At 44.3% G+C, this 19,336-nt stretch overlaps 1 protein-coding gene across 3 annotated transcripts in view; it reads left to right on the forward strand.

Annotated features, from left to right (window-relative positions):
• The window catches only part of LOC149329217 (potassium voltage-gated channel subfamily KQT member 1-like), a 156,657-nt gene extending 142,164 nt beyond the window's left edge, over nucleotides 1-14,493 (forward strand). For 2 of the 3 annotated variants that reach the window (XM_089560148.1, XM_089560149.1), the window contains exons 10-17: nucleotides 239-334; nucleotides 1,089-1,202; nucleotides 4,305-4,434; nucleotides 5,499-5,601; nucleotides 6,350-6,425; nucleotides 8,205-8,299; nucleotides 9,597-9,693; nucleotides 10,272-14,493. In XM_089560148.1, the coding sequence (XP_089416274.1) occupies nucleotides 239-334; nucleotides 1,089-1,202; nucleotides 4,305-4,434; nucleotides 5,499-5,601; nucleotides 6,350-6,425; nucleotides 8,205-8,299; nucleotides 9,597-9,693; nucleotides 10,272-10,370 (810 nt within the window). In that variant the 3' untranslated portion in view covers nucleotides 10,371-14,493. The remainder of the gene's footprint in view (nucleotides 1-238; nucleotides 335-1,088; nucleotides 1,203-4,304; nucleotides 4,435-5,498; nucleotides 5,602-6,349; nucleotides 6,426-8,204; nucleotides 8,300-9,596; nucleotides 9,694-10,271) is intronic. The other variant, XM_089560150.1, reaches the window with a different exon arrangement.
• The last annotated feature ends 4,843 nt before the right edge of the window (nucleotides 14,494-19,336 follow it).

The raw sequence follows: 19,336 nt of genomic DNA on the forward strand, positions 1-19,336 counted from the left end.
AACAGGCCTGAGATATATGAAACCTGCCGACAAATATTTCAAATCGCGCTGAAGCTTCAGTAAAGGCGGTGTTCAGGCTTTGTACGCACTCAGGCCTCATAATAGTAAAAAAGAAAATAATAGCAATGGAATGCTTGGTTACAGCATATTTTACTTCTTATATTATGAAAGAGTGGAGTAGAATTATTATCAATTTGCACTGATCAGCACTGTGATATGTATTTTGTGTCTTGCGCAGGGCATTCTGGGATCGGGGTTTGCACTGAAGGTCCAACAAAAACAGCGGCAGAAGCACTTCAATCGCCAGATACCGGCGGCTGCCACTTTAATACAGGTACAGAAAACTGAACAACGAACCAGGTAAAAAAATAAGTGGTGATCAGTGATGCCACTTTTTGCAGTTAAGGGGCATAATTTGCAGAGTGAAGGAGTAGTTACAACTGGCATTAGTAGTTTAGTGCCCAAAATACGGATGACAGGGATATAGCAATGTGTGCTGCGTAAAAGTTGCCATCTGTACGTTTAGCAGAACTAATCCAAGATTCTTAATTTGGTCTTAACAGGAACGCATTTCCGGGACTACATACATGTTGGCTGAAGCGGCAAGAACGCCTCTATTGCTTACTTAGAACGACTAGTCCAACCACTCCAATTTAGTTCATTTTTCGTTATGAAGAGCCTTTGTGCCCTGACATTTGCGTTTTTTAAATAACTTATTAAAATCAAAATCATAGCACTGCGCACAGTGAAATGATGTTGTTCGAAAAAGTGAAAACGAGAAAGTAAAAGGAGAAAAGTGAAATTGTCGGAGAAAGTAAAAGTGAACAGCTTTTATAAAAAGTAAGGAGTCCATGCCGTTGCCTTCTAATTTATTAAACAAACAATGCATAGGATCCCTACACATTGCCAACGTTCCTGTCCTCCTGAAGCTGTACGGAAGTCTCGCGCTCGTTATTATAGAAGCCAAGGCTTCCCAGGTTGGTGGTACAGGAGCGCTAATGCACGGCTTATCGGAAAAGTTGTTGGCATGTTTTCTTGTTACACAGGCTGTAACTTTAAACTCTCTTTAAACAAATCCTCCGTTGCAGTGCCTGTGGAGGTGCTATGCGGCAGAGAAGACTTCCCGGTGCGAAGCCACTTGGAGGATTCACGTGAAGGAATCCAACCACGGTGGCCTCAACTCGGGAACGCCACTAAGCAGGGTGCGGTGATTTCTTTCATGGATGGATGAGTTTTACTGTGTTTTGTACAGAAGAGGGCTTTTTAGATGCGTTGCAACGTCGATAAATGACGAGGCTGAACAGCAGGCCATATGTGCTTATTTATTTTATGCAGTTGAACTGCAGGTTAATTCATGGGCCAAAGTAGAAATGCTTTTTTTTGAAAGAACAGAAGCTAATGCAGAAAATAACTGGTATCTTAAATGTAACAAAAAATTGAACACAATTGCAAAAGAAAAACGATGGATTCCTCTCGAAAGCGCGTAAAGATCAAAAAAATAATTTTTCAGTCTTGCAAGCAACTATATTCCGATGTAATAGCCACTTTTCGGACAAGTAATGCCTTTAAGTACTCATTTTTTACTAAAAAATGGTTCCTGACTGGAACATACTCACAAATTATGACGCGTTACCGCCATTGCGAAATTCGTGTGGTCTAAATACTAGGTTTCTTTTATTTTTGTTAACTACTTTTTACCGTGCATTATACCTAGCTTTAATTTTGGTCATGATATATTCAAAATCTGCTTACTGCTTTGTTATTATGACTGCAAGATCTTGAAACGCCCTCGTTTCCATTCACTCTATTACTTCAATTTTTTTGTTTTATAGATGTATTCCCACCACGTTAATATTCGTCCACGAGATTGCAGTATCAATATATGTGTGTGTGTGCGTGTGCGCGTGTGTGCGCGCGTGTTGTGTTTGTTTGTTTTTGTGTGTGCACGCGTGTGTGCGTGCGTGTGCGTGTGTTTCATATAGAAACAAAATGCGGCTGCGTGACGTTTGTTTCGTAGAAATCCAGTTCATGCGATCGGGTCGCGTTGTATTAATTTTTCAAGCTCATTTACATAGATATCAATAAAAACCGTTGCCAGTTTTCAAGCATTCATGCCCTCGATGCGCAGTCCGATGCCATCCGGTTATACCTCTGAAGAGACAAACTCATAAAGTCATAGCCTGTGTGGCTTCTGGGTGTTAAGCCACCATAAACCCATTTCTCTTAAAGGGATTGTCAGCAACATGATATCAGCGGATATTTTCTCAATTTTAACTTCAGAAAAAGTTCGTGGTAACACTGAATTCCTATATAACGTGAAACAGGCTTCTTTGGACCTTCGAGATGATGGCGCTTGCTGGTTATTCATATTAATGGGGACAAAGGAGTAATACCTTAAAAACATAGAGGTGACTGATGGCTTGTAAACAAAATAGAAACACTCCTCAGAGAACCGTGGATACTTTTTCTCAGCGTTCAGTGCCGCGGCCTAGCGTCCTTTACACCCTACGAATTTTTAATAATAACGCGAGTTGCATCTCTCATTGCAACGTGTAAAGTGCTTCTCTCGATTACGCAGCTTGCTTACTCGTGCAGCAATTCAGGACATGAAGTGCTAGCTAATCTTCCGTATTTTTTTAATAATGTGTTATGAAGCAGTACTTCCTTCGTTCAGTTAGAAATAATTGAAAATCTGCATCCTCTGCAATGGGAACTGCAGTCATGTCAAACCTCATCATCCGGCGTGCAGAAATAACTGTTAATGTCGCAATCGCCGGAAGCAGCGTACTTCCGGCTGGTATCGCCAAACAGGGTACGCCTTTAAACCAGGCAACAAGTACCGAAAGTGTTGTTCCATCACACCGAAAGAACGGATTGTTCGCGTCCAGAAACGAACGAATACGCGGGGTTGAACTTCCTGCGTTAGTACGCTGTTATTCACGATAACAACTGCATTAAATTCCAGTAATGTGCGAATTGCTGCATCTATTAAGCCAAGAACCAATTATCAAAGCGATGAATAACTACAAATTCGTGAGCAGCCATTATTGGTGCCTGCAAAATCTATGCAGCCAGTTGCTACGTTACGAATGATACAGAACTGATTAGGTAGAGTTGTCTTTTTGCGCAAACTTCCCAAGGTTTGTCTTGCCGGCGTATTTGTAAATATATAGAAGCAGGTTGTATTATTTAATCTTCAAACCACCTCTAATACACGCAGATCTCTCGTTACGAAAGAGTTCATCATTGCTGCTTTCTCTTAGTTTTTCCTCAAGCGGTAAGAAGAATAAAAATAAAGAGCCTTTCTAGCTCATTCGGAGCTGCAAAAACCTCACCACTAACAAAAGATTGGCAAAACAAGATTGTCCGTATACAGTGCTAAAGTATCTGTGAAGGATTTCATTCGAGCAAATATTTTACACAGCAAGAGGGGATACCCAGGCAGTAAAAATCATCTGTGAAATAAAAACTCATCCGGTACATTTCTTTTACATTTGAGGCGTGTGGTTTGTATTTTATTATTTACAGGAGACTGCTGGCTTTGTTGCAAAGCCTTAAGCAGTAGTGGGTTTAAAATACACTTTGACAAAAAGAAAACCTCCTGGTAGTACACGCAACTCAGCACACAATACCGAAGAAATGAACGAGAAAGGAAACAACATTATACAATATTAGACGACACCTCGCGTCAAAATGAAAGAAAAAAAAAGGAAATGGGAAAGAAAGAAAAAAAAGGAAATGTTGAATGCTGCCAAATTTTTATGAATTCCTACGCGACGCCATGAACGACTCCACAGTAGAAGCCTCTACAATATTTGCTTTCAGGACATTCCATTCCCGCACAGTACGGGGAAGAAAGAATTCTTACATGTTTCAGTGCGGCATGAGTACTCCTTCACTTTTAAACAATGGTAGGATCGAGTCGAACGACCCGGGACGAGCTCAATGTACTTGCTGCTGTTAATTCGTAATTTGTTGTGAACAATCATGAACATATATTTAAGCCTCTCGCGGTATCTCCTTAGCTGCAAAGACTCCAAGTTTCCTTTCTCAAGTAGCATGGTAGGGGACGTCTGCCAGCTGTATGAATTATAAATAAATCGCACTTACTTTCCTTGAGTATTTTTGAGTGTTTTAATGTTTTCTTTAGTATAAGGGTCCCACACAACAGAGGCGTGTTCTAAAACAGGTCGGATAAAGGTTTTGTAAGCTAGTAACCTAACTTCCTGCGTGGAGTACCGGAGAGACCTTCTTAGAGTTTCAGAGTAGTTTATTTTTATCCTTGCCTTCATCGACGCTCGCAGGTGGCAAAGCGGGCGAGCGTTCTGCGGCGGCGCAAGTCCAAGCAGAAGATCGAGGTGCCCAACTACTCGGCCAACATGGCCGCCAACGAGACCGAGGGAGACTCGCAGGCAGAGGACAGCGCCAAACTAGGTTAGTCAGCAGTATAGTACGTCAGTTGCCCGGCAGTATATACATAAGGAGTGTAACCCGATAAGGAAGCAACCCGTACCAAAGCAGGCTGTTTTTCCTGCCCTGCGGCTACAATCATGTGCTAACGAAGTAGTCAAGAGGGAATCACGAGTTCTAATATCCTACTACAGCCTACATAGGCGCCTGAATTCATCTTACTGGAACGAGCGTGCAAAGTGTCAGTGATGACCTGCTGAATTTATTTCTTTTGCTAACTACGAACCGCTCGACTGGCACTGGTGAACGGGGGCAGACAGCAAGAATTTGAGACAACGACATGGGCCCTGATGATCCACCAAATTGCGAAAATAAGTAATTACTCCCTTATTACAAATCTACTCCACCTTGCGAGATTCCCCTTAACATTTGACAAAAAAATTCTAAGCAGCATTTAGAGAAAGAGCGTCCGAATGCCCGTGCATATGAATTAAAAGTCAAAGTGGCCAGAATGGGGGTTAAAAAAAAGTAGAATGGTGGACTGCTAGTTATGAAGGCAAATAAAAAAATGGCACTAGACGTTTCCATCAAACGATGGAATTCTTTACCCGGTGATATACGCTCCCTGAACCAAACCTATTTTTCAGCGTTGTTGCAAATCAGTAATTAGTCTGTTGAATTACTGTTCTGTATTTTAATGGTGTTCACTTCTGAATATGTTGTCCCTTTCCGCCTTTTCTTTTTTTTTCCCTCCAACTCCTGCAATAGCCCCATTGGGGCTGCGGAATATGTAAATAAGTAAATAAATAAATAAATAAGTAAATAAATAAATAAATAAATAAATAAATAAATAAATAAATAAATAAATAAATAAATAAATAAATAAATAAATAATGTAGTGTTACGAGGCGCACCATTAAGACAATTTTATTCCACTGAAATTTTTTTTTATAGGGGGAAGGGCACTTTTTATTCCCCTACTTTTTGCTTTACGCGTGTTAAAAACAAAACTAAACACAGGTTCTCTCAAGGAAAAAATTTCTTCTTTTGAACTCAACACATGACCCGTTCCTTCTTGTTGAATGCAGGGCAGCGAAGGAAGACGATATCGACGCCTAATGCGAACTGTCACGACGCGAACAACGAATTCGTCGAGATTGACATGGACGAACCGCCGCAAGTGACCAGGTAGTGGTAGTAACTTGGACTGCGTCTTTTTCTTTTCTACTCCTACGCCTATTCGCGGTTTGCTGGTGGCCGTAGGCTCAGCTACTAAGCACTGTCGTTTGGCGCATGAAGAACTAATTTTACGATAAACAGCTGGGGTAAAGAAAGAGTAGCGGAGGCGTAAAGTTTTCCGTGCATTGTTTTATTACTTTTCCGAACAAATTGTTCTGCCTTCCTGCGATTGTTCAAATGAGAACCAGCGATCTGCTTTGCCTGCCTGTCATTAGCTCTAATATTAATCTCCAGATATCAACTAGAGCAGCCCTTAACAAGCGATAACACAAAAAGAAGCGTGACTTAGAGATATCGGACCACAAAAAAAAAGAAAAGAAAACGATGCGAAGCATGTCGACCGCACTGCTGGCTCATACAGTGTCTCTCGTGAGACGTCTCATAGAACACCTGTTGAAGTCACAGTGCATTGAGCGCACCTAGCGGGAATCTACGGCCCTATGGTCTATAGAATGCTTCGTTGCTGTACTGCTATTTCAATGAGCGTTCAAGACTTTTTTTGCCTTCAGTACATTTTTATTTGAGAGGGAGAGAAAGTAATTTTAATGAGGGAAAGGTGGAGATAGTATATTGGGTACATAGGCTTTTAATTAAGGTTGTTTAACCAGCATGCGTAAGTTTTATACGAAGAGGAAGAGTGTTAGGATTAAGAAAATGATTACAACTATCTCAATTTTCTTCCCTTTATTTGCCTTTACAGCCTGACCGAAGCCCACAAAAACGCAATACGTGCTATTCGCAAGATCAAATACTTCGTGGCACGCCGAAAGTTTCAGGTAAGTCGCTAGGTAAACCAAGGGAGTAAATTAATGGCGCTTCTCGGTAAAATTACTTCCGTGGTAATTTGTTTTTTTTTCTCGCTGTATTCGCTAAAGTAGGTTTTATTCCGTGGTTCGCTATTCTTCTACCTGTATATATTGTTTGGTCTGCAGTAAAGACTTGGGAAACGTGCTCCATCTACAACCTCTCATCAACCGGGCCCCCTTGAGAGGACGCAGCAGAGCGCTGCTTGTGGTTTGTGCACTTCACGCACACTTGCAAAAAAGATGTTAGGAAAGAGAGGGAAAAATCATTTTAAAGATTGAAGGCACCAGTCGCCGAATTATTTACAGACTGCAGTATGGTACGGTGATTGACCAAAATACGAGTACATGCTCATAAGAGAAGTTTATTTGGACTCACGATCAAAAAAGGACATCCGTCCCTCTACAAAAACAAAGATACATTGCGGCAACTGATGTCGCCCTATGCACACGCACTCACAGGGAACGTAAGCGCTTTGTATGCCACCACGAGGGAATCTGGTAGCAGCGCTGCACACGGAGTAGCCGACCTCTCCCAGGAATAGGCGATATGGGGGAAGGAAGTTAAAAGCTAGGTAGTTGGGTGTCTCTGGGGCTCGTGTAGTGGACACATGTGGGAGTGTGTTGTTGGTGGGGTGGCACCGCACATCAGGCAGCGAGTGTGGCCTAAACTGTTAATCATGAATTCATTGGAGAGAGGAAAGATAGGAATTGGTTGGAATTTCGCAATAGATAAGCAAATGTGGGCAATGGGAGCAAGATGGTTAAGGGAATGGTTGAGTACTTTCTTGATTCCCGGGTTTGGAGCATTTCTCATACAGGTGAAAATGTCTTTGCCAGCGGGGCAATAAAATTTTTTCCTCTGTTTGGAACGCAATTGCCAAACTGTCTTCAGATTTCTCGGTCAAAGAACAGTTAAATATCCTGCAATATCGGACAAAACCATTTTGAACTGAAAGACTTTATAAAAAGACATTTTTTCATATAGCGTCACATTTCACTATGACTATCAATACAACCGCAGATCTCCCGTCAGTAGGCTTGCATTTTTTGCTTTTAGCGTTTTTGCTATCCTCAAAAGCGTTCCCCATTTCTTTTTATAGCTATCGTAACTGCTCGATGCGAGCGATGAAAAAACTTTGAAAGAAATGTTTTGCTGCACATCGCAAGAGTGGCCAATTACCTTCAATATTTTTGTGAGAGTACATTACAATTTTTCAATATTACACGGTTTTGTACAAGAATGTTGAGAATATGTTTGCTTACGCCTTCTACTGAAGTGTCGGCCAGCTTGGTCGAAGTACGGGCAGCAATTACATCACCCTTTTGCGCGGAAGGTAGCAGATTTGATTCATGTACACATTTTTACTCGTCCAACACGAAAAGAATTTACTCGCACACAAAATCCGACATGGTTTTCAAAACGACTACTCCAGGTTGGCTTCGGAAGGCTGGTGTTCACCATGTTGTGCGTTAAATGTGTAAGGTCGCTTTGATGGGATTTCTATGGACACATCGTGTAGAACAGATCCATGCGTACCCTACTGTCCCAGCATGCGAGGAAAACAATGCTTTTCTGCACTGCACATTGGTTAGGTTTATTTTTTCAAGTTTCACAATCCTCCATTAGATCCCCACATTTTTTTAGAGACCACTGCAGCGGAAACAATGGTCTCAAAAATGTGGATTCATTTTTTACCGTCACCAGCTGCAGTCTCGCATTACCGTGATCACTTTGGTTGCTCTTTCCAGCAAGCACGCAAGCCTTATGACGTTCGTGACGTCATCGAGCAGTATTCCCAGGGGCATGTGAATATGATGGTGCGGATAAAAGAATTACAGCGAAGGTAAGTGTTCTTCATTCGCCGAAACTGTGTATAAATTGCACCAGTAAAGCAATAAAATCTCGTCAGCACATATCTTATGCACTAGCAGGCAGTGAGACTATAGAAATGGGGCGAAGCAGGAGTTTTCAAGCTGAAAATTTGTAGCGTAGCTCTCACACAAAATAAGTTCCATTTCTCTGGACAGCCAGCTGAGAAGATGGAATTCTTGGCAGCGTAAACTAGAACAAGGTGGTGGCGCGAAGATTCCTTCCGCTAACTAAAATGTGCACAGCAGGATATGACTTGGTCTGAGCCCAGACGATGAAGATCCTCTTCCTAAAACTGTGCACAGCGCAGGCATGCTGAGAACGGCGTGAAGCTAATTACCGTGAGAGCCCGCTTACAACGCCTGCCTTTCAAGCATGCGTAAGAATTTAATAAACAAACAATGGAGGAGGAGTCGGTATATCGCCTATCGTCATCACTGTAAGGGCACGGCCGTGAGTGTCGTTGCAGTAGTTATTAATTCGTTAGCATTCGAAGGGGCTGTGAAAGCGTAAATCGCGGCCGACGTCACGCATGACGTGTTCCGTGGCGCGTGGAGTGTGTTAACCTTGTATGTAACGAACCTATGTACGCTACCTCGGATCTAACAATCTTTCGGGCGTTAGTTACTCTCGGGTACAACGAACTTTTGAATGTTACCTCCAAGTAACGAACTTAAGTAGGTCACCTCAGACATAACGAACTCCCGTGTGTTAAGCTCGAATACAACGAACTTTCGTGTGTTACATCTCAAATAACCAACCTAAGTAGGTCACCACTTTGGATACAACGAACTTTTGGGTGTTAAACTAAGATATAACGAACATGCCTCTGTTGCCTCAGAATGAACGAGCCTAAGTATGCCACCTGGGATATAACAAATTTCTGTGTGTTAACCACGCATACAACGAACTCTCGTGCATTACCTTTGATATAAAGAATCTAATTATGTCTATTTGGTGTAACAACTTTCTTGTGTTGACATCGAATATAAAGACCTTAGTATGTTACCCTCTGACATAACGAACTTAAGCATACATCGTCGGACATAACGAACTTTAGTGCGTGATGCTCTTATAAAACAAACGTAAGTATAGCACCACCATCAAATGATAACGCATTCCAACAATCCACAGAGGATCGTCCAAAAGTTTTTTTTTATGATGTCTCGGCATGAACCCATTGAGCTGCATCAGATCCTTGCCGTTGTCTCAAGTTTCTATGTAAACACATTTTCTGAGAGGCTGCGTTCGTCTTCTGAACCGTTTTACAGGCTGGATCAGACACTTGGAAAACCGGGCTCCTACTTGAACGAGAAGGGCATGAAGCCAATGACCGTGGGAGCCCGATTACATCGCATGGAGATGCAGGTACATGATATACATATACCACAACAAAAAAAATGAATAGCTCAGTTACGGGTGCGCGATAGCCAAATGAGCCGATCATAGAACTAAGGCCTCAGTTATTTGTTTCAAGTATTTGTTAAGTAACAGGTGTCTTTATGGTTCTGTTGAATGACGAACGGCAAAATGAGTGATTGCTTTAACAGGTTAGTGAACATGGCAAATTGCCCTAGCCGCGCAAGGACATGCAACGCTGATATGCCTTTCGTAATGCTGTAGGTGTTTGCAGCGCACACGAAACACGGACGGACAGAAAAGGGAACGAAACACAGCGCTCGTTCCCTTTTCTGTCCGTCTGTGTTTCGTGTGCGCTGCAAACACCTACAGCATGAAAAACCAACTAGCCCAAGAAAAGACGATTCTGACCTTTCGTAATAATTAAGAAGAGATGATAATACGCTACCTTTTCAACCGGCTTTTAGCTACCGGATAGGTACCAAGCAGAATTCAACCCTAGCCGTGAAGCTATTTTGATAACTCATGTCAGCTTGCTTTCGGCAGTCATTGTGGCTTCTGTGTAATACGCACCTCACTTTTTTCAGTTGATGAGCCTGGAGCGAAAAGTCGACAGAGTGCTCTCCATGCTTGAGCTCATTACAAGCGACCACAAGGGAGACCATGGACAGGAGTACGACATCTAAGGAACGCCAGTATGAAGAATATAAATGCAAGAACGTCACCGCTGATGCAAAGCCACGGCTTTTCAGCCACCTCGTCCAACGACCGAGGACTACTGGCGAGAAACGTTTTCCGAGTGGCCCCTGTGACCCCCCTTGGCTTGCTAAAGCGCAAAATCCGTAACTCTACGGACGCCACAGAATCGGTCACGGCACCCGATGCCGTCTTTAAGCACCCACCTCGTACAGCGTGTCCCAATACAAGGGGCGCCGCACGAAAGCCGGCTAATGTGCAACACCCTTTTTTAGCACAGTGTTGCCACACGGAATATCCGTAGGCACGGTGAAATGGTGAACTCTAAGAGCAGTGGCAGAAAGATTCTTGTTTCTCTGTCCACGGACCGTCATATCTTTACCGGACGTCCTGCACAAACTCCAAGGCGCCTGTGATCGTGTAACACACCTCGCGAGAAAACGCTATTCAGCTACTCATCTGAATAATTAACATAATGCAAAAAACATTTGCGCTCAAATCGCTACCGCATCAATGAGCTGATGACTGCTGTGGCGATACTACAGTATGAACTTACACCAATGTACTACTGCTTTCCAGATGGTACTTTATACATTGGCAAAAATCCCAGTACAAATCTGCAGGACGCGTTTATTGTTCTACAGAAAACGATCATGACATCGTTTTCCTTGTTTCAGTGCGAATTAACAAGTCGTGCAAAATATGCTAGTCGCAGTCCAGCGGCAAGGTTTTGATGACAAGGCGACGCATGGTACCTGCAGCGTAACTGGTGAGTTGTGTTTGCCTAATCTCATGCAATTCTCAGTATGACTTTTCTCGGAATTTTGGCCGAGGGTTTCTTGAAGTTAAATAACAGCGTTATAAGGGAAGAATTGTTGTACAGAAATAAGTGCCATGTAACGTCCTCATGATGTCATGATGGCTTAAGACTGTCCATTCTGAAGGGTGTCTTGAAGACCTTGCGGTTTCTGAGATGACTAGCTGTTAGGAAGCCTTCGTGAAGTTATTAGCGTCACGGTATTTGAAGTGGTTCGCGGACTAGTAGAGCAGTGTGAGAACACTATGGTTACTTTACACTTGAAAGACATTGGACGTTGCTGTGATGAACCCTTTTGGCTAACTTTTTGGACTACTGCTGTATATTAGGATAGCAGCCTGTTGACACTTCCACGAAGAGAACAATCGGCTGTGCTTCCCGTCACGCACTAAATGGCTCCAAGAATGAAGTGCCCAGTTTTCATTAGCGTAGCGTAACTTTTACTCTTTTGAAGCTCATAGAATGTACACTGTACGCCCCCTGCAAACAAACATGGCTGATACGCAATGACACCAATTAAAACCTAAAATTATTTCATGTATTTGCGAAAGTAGACTTGCGTCGTCGCTAAGGGTTCTTGATATTCGTTGAACCGTTCGAACACTTAGAGCTCGCATTTCTCTGAGCATATCACCCACGGAAGCACACACATTACGCGCTTGCAAGGTATAAGCTGGGAGTCAGTTCAGGGGACAAAGGTAGCAAGCGGCAAGCAAACTCAAGAGTACTCTCTTCTGGCAAGTTTGGTTTAGCGCCTTTTAAACTTGCTGCAGTATTTAAAATCATTACAATACAGGCACGTGAATTAAAGAGGCACAGCGCAATGCTATCTTTTGTCTGTTTTTTTTTTCTTTCAAAGAGGCTTACGGGCCTAGCGGTGGTGAAAATAAGCCAAGAGCACCAGTTCGCAGCGTTAATAATTAATAAAAAGCCATTTTCTACAGGCAGTTCCGATCCTTACCGGCGCAAGCGTTAAAGTGTACTCTGACGTCACCGTAGACCGGTCAACTTGAGTTACCCCATTCCTGATGACGTCAATGTCGCCGGCAAGGACAGGTTGTACCTGTAAACAAACACTGGGATCTGTGACGTCACAACAAATGTTGCACCTTGGCATCACTAGACACGGGTGAGAATGCCAAGGTGGCTCCTCAGAAAACATTCAAAAACATGTTAAATTATGTTCCACTGAACGGCAGCGACTTAAAGTTGCTAGAAGGCCCATGAAACAAACAGTATTTTTTGTGTCCGAAACTCTTTGTCTGCACCCCTTTAAGGGAGGTAAGAACTATAAGCCAATGTTCAGCAAGCGACCTAAGTTGGCGGTTGCTTCCCGAAAAGTATGCAGTGTAAAGGTGTCCAAAAATTGTGTGCACTGAATCTATCGATTATTACTTTGGAGAGTTAGAAGCGACAGTAGGCGAGACCTGGCTTGAATGATTTAGTCATAAGGCCTTTTATGTTCTAGAAGTGGGCACTGACCATGTAGGCTCATGGTAAACGCAGGAAGCATCAGCAGACACAGATTCACTTTTAAGAAAAACTTTGGTCTCCTTCTAAGCATGAAGACAATATTTCCATTTGCATACCTAAGACTTTCGTAGAATTTGCGTTCTCAGGCATTAAATCAAGGGTGGGATATCAGCAGGTGAATTGCAGAAGCTCATTTTACCACCTGCGTTCTTGTATTTTTTTCTCCGCGAATTGGAGTCCAAATTTTTCTGGCCATTCATTCGGGCGTTGAAAGCAGGTGCCTATGTTTTCAAACGAGAAGCGAAACTGCAATTTTTCATTTATTAAACATAACGAACACGCTCAACCTCAATTGGAACAACAGAATTTTCCAAATATTATCATACAAGAACTCCCTTTTACATATCTCTTTTCAGTCGAAAAGTGAATGGCAAGCATGGAGGAGAATATCACATACTGTCATCGACATTACTACCGCAATTCTTCTGTGTTAAGACTGTACATGCAACATGGAAAATATCTGCGGTGGTTGTGACTTCTAAAGCAGCAGTTTAAAATTATTCCTTTGTAATATTAAAATTCTCCACGTATAATACCTAGTAACAACAACATCCAATGAATCTTTCATCTCCATTTGCGTTCCTTCGCAAGCACAGACGGTAATACTGCACTGTGCTAAGCATAAGTTTCCAGAGTAGAACACTCTTCTTCCCTCATGTTTAGCAGAATAACAAGATGATATCGCTTGTTCGATTTCTCATATCAACTCTCTTTCTTTCACTCAAGAAAGCATAAATTTCTTGGGAATACCAACCACTGGCCAGAACGATGAAACAGCTCCGACCAAACATGTCATTCACCTTGAAAGACTGCTGCTATTTTCTACAAGGCACTTTCTATCCTGACTCTACAATAACGCACGACACATCATTCCCTTTTCAATGCTTGGCACTTTTAGGGATAACCCGCACCACTTGCGCGGCGGATGTACATGCTGTTTTATATATCCTCGATAAAGGCGCCAGTAATAACCATGAGAAAATTCTACTCTATTGCGGGTCTTTTTCTTTATCAATCCGCTTCTAGTGCAGCACCTCATGAGGGAGGACTCATCAGATGTGTTGTCTTGATATGCGCCTCCTGGCATTCTACAAGCCATGTCTTAGTTATCGCAGCAGGATACGCTGCCTGAACAGCTCAAGAAACTGTCTAGCTGCTGCGCTCCACCCGAACCAATAACTTTCATGAAAAAATACTGCCAGTTCACCAAGCGAGACACCGTTTATCCTGGCTTGCTACTGGTTTGTATAGCGGCTTAGTTTTCAGCAAATCCCTCTCATCTCTCTCGAAAATCTATCCTTTCCATTTTTTCAACTACGTCAAAGCTCCTGGAAGTCCTGTTGATGCTAAGCCTTGAAAACACCTTTGGAAGATATCAGACAGCCACCTTTTTCACGTCCTTGCATGCGACAGTGATATCTGTACACGCGTATGATGTTGCAAACGGGAAATATTTCATGTGACGAGCGCAAAATTATGTAGTCCTTAATGAGTCTGAGCGGGCTCAACTCCTAACTTGAACGTGAAACCCGTGATGTTGAAAATGTAATAGGGTGTTTGCGCTGTGAATCAGCCGAGAATCCTGCACCTTAGATTGTCATTTGGCACTGAATTGTTTCCGTCACTGCTCCTTGATATGGAAAGGAGAAAATGTTTAAGCGCAACTTTTAATAAATAGTACACTGCATGCGGCGAATATAAAGAAAGAATGTGGCCGATGAGAAAGACCAATGACGGTGGACCAATAAAGAATGTTCTCCGAATGCGGACTATTTCTTTCAATCGGTCGTTAGTTCACACGTGCGAGGTTAACAAACACTTAAGAAAACGTCTTTGTGGCGTTGTAACATACATTTTCTTTCTAGATTTCAACACAAAGGTCTGCGATAACACCACACAATCCTTTTCTAGTTAAGCAGAGTTAGGTACTAGTAAGGGATATACTCTGGTCCCGAGAAATCCAGGGCTGCTTAGCCAATGCCTCATTTACTTCAAGGACATCGACATCGCTCGCTTTGCAATGAGTCTTTTTTTTTTACTCGCCGCGATATGACTACAGTGATGTGGACTACATCATAAACAAGCGGCTGGCTTGATGTGGACTACATCATAAACAAGCGGCTGGCTTGACTACTGAAAGCCACTTGGACTACGCCACCTGGAACGCGCGCCAAGTAAACGCCCTTTTGTGCTTAACGGCAGATACAGCTGCGACCTGATAATGATCTAATAACCTTAATGCATGTGGATGGCGTGATGCTGAAAAGGAAGAAACTAATAAATTTACCATACTACTTATACGCACACGCCCTGCCATCCCTTCCACCACTGTGTCAGGTCAACTCAGAATAGAGTTGCTGGCTTACGTGTTCAAGCCTGACTTCTTAAGAGCTGCGTAAGAGCGTTTAGCAGCAGGATGAAGTCAGCACCAAGCTTCCCAAAGTTTTCGGCCACTGGAAATCATGGTAAGTCCCTCCGATAACTTAGCTCGAGGCTTCGGACATGGCTATTCGAAATGTAAGTTTATTCTCAAAGCTCGTCGCCACTGTACTGCGACCAAGCGTTCGCCACTCAAGCAATGACGTAGTAGCCATAGTTTACTTACGGCACGCATGAGGCTTGAGAGAAAATAATGCACCTGGCAACGTTGGCATGCATATTGTGTATCAGTATTATTTATAGTTAAAAGCTGTTGCTGGGAGCTCAAACGCCATGGCTTTGAAAGATGACTCCCGTTCCAGGCACAAATAGCACACTCACCTTTCCCTTTCGAGCAACTAGCACGTGCCAAGAGGAATGTACAGTTACGCAGCGCCGAGCACCGAGGAACTACAGAGGGACCCGCCGCGAGGGCTCAGTGGTTATAGCACTCACCCACTGAGCCGGAGTACCCGGCTTCGAACCCGGCCGCGCTGACCGCGTTTCCACAGAGGCGAAACGTAAAAGGCCGCCGCAAGCTATTTGATGTCAGGGGACGTTAAAGATTCCCAGGTGATCGAAAATATTCTAGAGCCCGCTACTACGGCGCCTCATTCACTCTCTATTTCCCTCCCAGGTTCTTCCCTTCCTTTACAGCGTGGTTCAGATTTCCATTGAGAAGTGAGGCACTTACTGCGCTGTCCTCGTTCCCAATAACCAGTTTTACTACACAAGAATCTTACACAGCTCCGATGAGTGTTGTTCTGTGTGCGCTGCGGAGAAAACTGGCTCATGAGTCGTTTGTAGAGTAACGATACTGTAATAGCGTTGTAGTGTTGCAGCCGCCTTTCATCGGTGTATTAAGATTCTTGCTGTTCGTTTAAACTTGCCGTACTCGATTTGTTCGCAACTGGGCGCAGATAATCAAGGCAACTACTGCAAGACCTATGATATATAACATAACACATTATTTTCGGCGACAAGAGTCACTGAAAAGCGAGCAAGCGTGTCGGAGAGGCAAGTACGGTAGAATGTCGATCATTTAAAATTCCCTACTCTGGTACATCTCTCTCAATACTTTGTGCTCTCATAAGATGCATTGACGATGGGAATGCAAATTACAACGCACGGGGAGGGATAGTATTAACGCGTGATTCTCCACAGGCATTTACTGCTAGGTGCCGCAAAATGCTTATGTTAGTTTGGTTTTTTGGGGTTTAACGTCCCAAACCGACACAGCCTATGAGGGACGCCGTAGTGAAGGGCTCCGGAAATTTCGACCCCCCGGAGTTTTTTAACGTGCACTGACATCGCACAGTGTTAATCACCGTAGCAATGCGCCCGTGCATTCAGGAGGTTACGCTACACGAGTGAAATTATTTTGTTTTGGTTTTATTCAACTTGCGACCCAAAGTGACAAAGGCTATGAGAGACGCTGTACTGGAGGGCTCCGCACATCTTCGACTACCTAGAGTTTTTTAACGGACACTAGCATCGCAGTGTACACGGTTCTGCAGCATTTTATGTCTATTGAAACGCTACCCTTGCAGTAGGGACCGAACCCGCGTCATCCGGGTCAGCAGCCAAGCACCGTAACCACTATGCCATCGCGGTGGCTACGCGGGCGAAATTGAGCCTATTTCACAATCCGCGCGACATACTGAAGCCAAGTCGATAGTACTTGCAAACACCAGAAGAACCATGGCACCCGGCAATACTCTCAGTCTGCACTATGAGCTAGAGGGCCACCCGATGAGAAATTTAGACTAGTGTTGTCTTATTTGAGTGATGAAGCTACATTTTAAAGGATTTCAAGCTTTCTTCCGGTGGCTCCATGCTGACCGCACATGGTACACGTTCATCTGTACCATTAGAGGTTGCGGTTTTGATGAAGTCACGCTTTTTAAAGCCGGTGTTACCGGCTGCCCTCATGCCTTTAGCGTTTTAACCTTATCCTTGGCTGGCTGTTTCTTATGCGACGTACCGCCAGCACTTCGGCAGACCATTTGGTTTGGTTTGGTTTGGTTTATAGGGCTTAACGTCCCAAAGCGACTCAGGCTATGAGAGACGCCGTAGTGGAGAGCTCCGGAAATTTCGACCACCTGGGGTTCTTTAACGTGCACTGACATCGCACAGTACACGGGCCTCTGGAATTTCTCCTCCAAAGAAATTCAACCGTCGCGGCCGCGATCGAACCCGCCTCTTTCGGGTCAGCAGCCGAGCACCATAACCACTGAGCCACCAGGGCGGCGGCAGACCATTTGAACGTGCCCCTTCCGCCTACACCGGTAGGATTTGCTGCCTATGTTTGTGCACCCTCGGCTTCAGTGCTTCTGCGAGCCGAAGCGGAACGCACCTCCTGCCGGTTATCCAATACAGCCTGCACGTTATGGACGGAAGTAACTACTGGAACAAAAGTGCGGGCTTCAGCAGTGATTTTTGTTGCTACTTCCGTGGCCCCAGGACGCTGTACTGCTTCCTTAAACGTAAGTGTGCAATCTTCTGTGAACAACACCGCTGCATGTCCTCTGTTATCAGACCGCACACGAAGCGATCCCGTTGGGATTCGTCTAGAGCGCTTACAAAATCCCATGCTCGGGAGAGCTTCTGAAGCTCGGCGACGTTATCAGAAATAGACTCGCCTTCGTGCTTTTGTAGCTTGTGAAACTTGGCCCAGTGTACCGATGACGGTAGGCCTGGGAGACAAGACTTCCCAGGGGATCCTTTACAAAACCTCTACACTGTTGGTAGACGGCCACTCCGGGGCTACCAAAGACATCGGAAGACCGTAGGTTCTAGAACCTATGATTCTCAGAAATGCGTGCACCTTGTCACTTTCAGGCAGCTGGTCGACGATCAGGAACGATGTTCAGCTTTCTTCGGATGACGCCCGGTAACTGGCAGAGGCATCCAACGGTTCTATTTGGCGCAGTTGCTGAGCGAACTGCGTCAAAGATACGGCACCTTCGTTCATGATAAAAGTTATCGTATCAGCAGCACTCCTCAAAACATGAAATTTCAGGACAATTCAATGCAGGGAGCACTTTCCGTCTTTGGCCATTTGCGATGCTTCGTAATCCCATGCTCGTCATCAGTTGCTTGTCCGACAACCGTGCCAAGGAGCGGACAGATTCTCGGCAGAACGACGTTTTTTGTCCCATGCTTATGGGTTCGTGGCTCGTACAGAACAGCGCCCGATCGCAGGCGATGCTCGGCTTTTACCCATCAGCGGCACATGCGCAATTCGCAGAGTGTCTTATCAGTGGCGCGCACATGCACCGCACATGATGCGAGCCATTTCGTCTTAGCCTGCGCGCGTTTTTGTGCCGAGCATGAGACAATCCTGGAAAGCATCAGGAGAGCCATGCACGACCCATGGACGACGTCTCACGCATCGTGAACTCTGAGGGCTCCCGAACTGAGCGAAGATTAGTGTCACGATCACTGCTGAAGTTTTTAGAGGGCACTGGTCTTACAGGTCAGTGATAGGGACGCAATCTCTTCAATCAGTGACTCAGACGGAGCAACTGCCGACAGACCTCTCGACGGCTAACCCCGCCTGTATATTTACGCCACCAACACCAGGGATGTGGTGTACTTGTACACCCCAATTACACTTTTTGCTGCACTCTGACATATAACACATGTGCATTTTTTTCCTAAATTAAACCGAACAATTTGGGTGTGCGACCAGATTGATTACGAGCTGGTCTTGGGCTACAGGATCTTTTGAGGTCTTACACTACCGTTCTGCGCGTCCTATTAAGCGTATCGTGAAGGTGTTAAAAGTCCAAATCCGTCCCCCCTATATCCGCCGGAAGCTTGCCCGTTTTCATACCTCATTTCGAGGCACTCCCACTGCCTCCAGTACCGGAAGTAAGCAGAGCCTCGCGAGCAGGAGAGAGGAACCCTCCTCGTTGCTCCGCGGCTGCTACAGGCCCGTTTCCGCTATACTCGCCGTTGTTCCTGCCAGCCGTCTTCAAAGAAGGCGTTGCTTAGAACCTGCTGCCTGGAGTCACTAGAAAAAACCTGCTGCCCAGGATGATGTCGGTGGAGACGCAAGAAATGCTACAGCAACAAGAACACCTCCTCGGATACAGCTTTTCGCTGATTTGGATAATCTTAGGAACACCATTACTGCTGTAATGTTGTTGTCAGATCTATCTAGCTACATCGGTGCTGTTTTGC

Source organism: Amblyomma mixtum, chromosome 9 (genome assembly GCF_055824585.1).
Source record: "Amblyomma mixtum isolate Tamu chromosome 9, ASM5582458v1, whole genome shotgun sequence".
Classification (NCBI taxonomy): Eukaryota; Metazoa; Arthropoda; class Arachnida; order Ixodida; family Ixodidae; genus Amblyomma; species Amblyomma mixtum.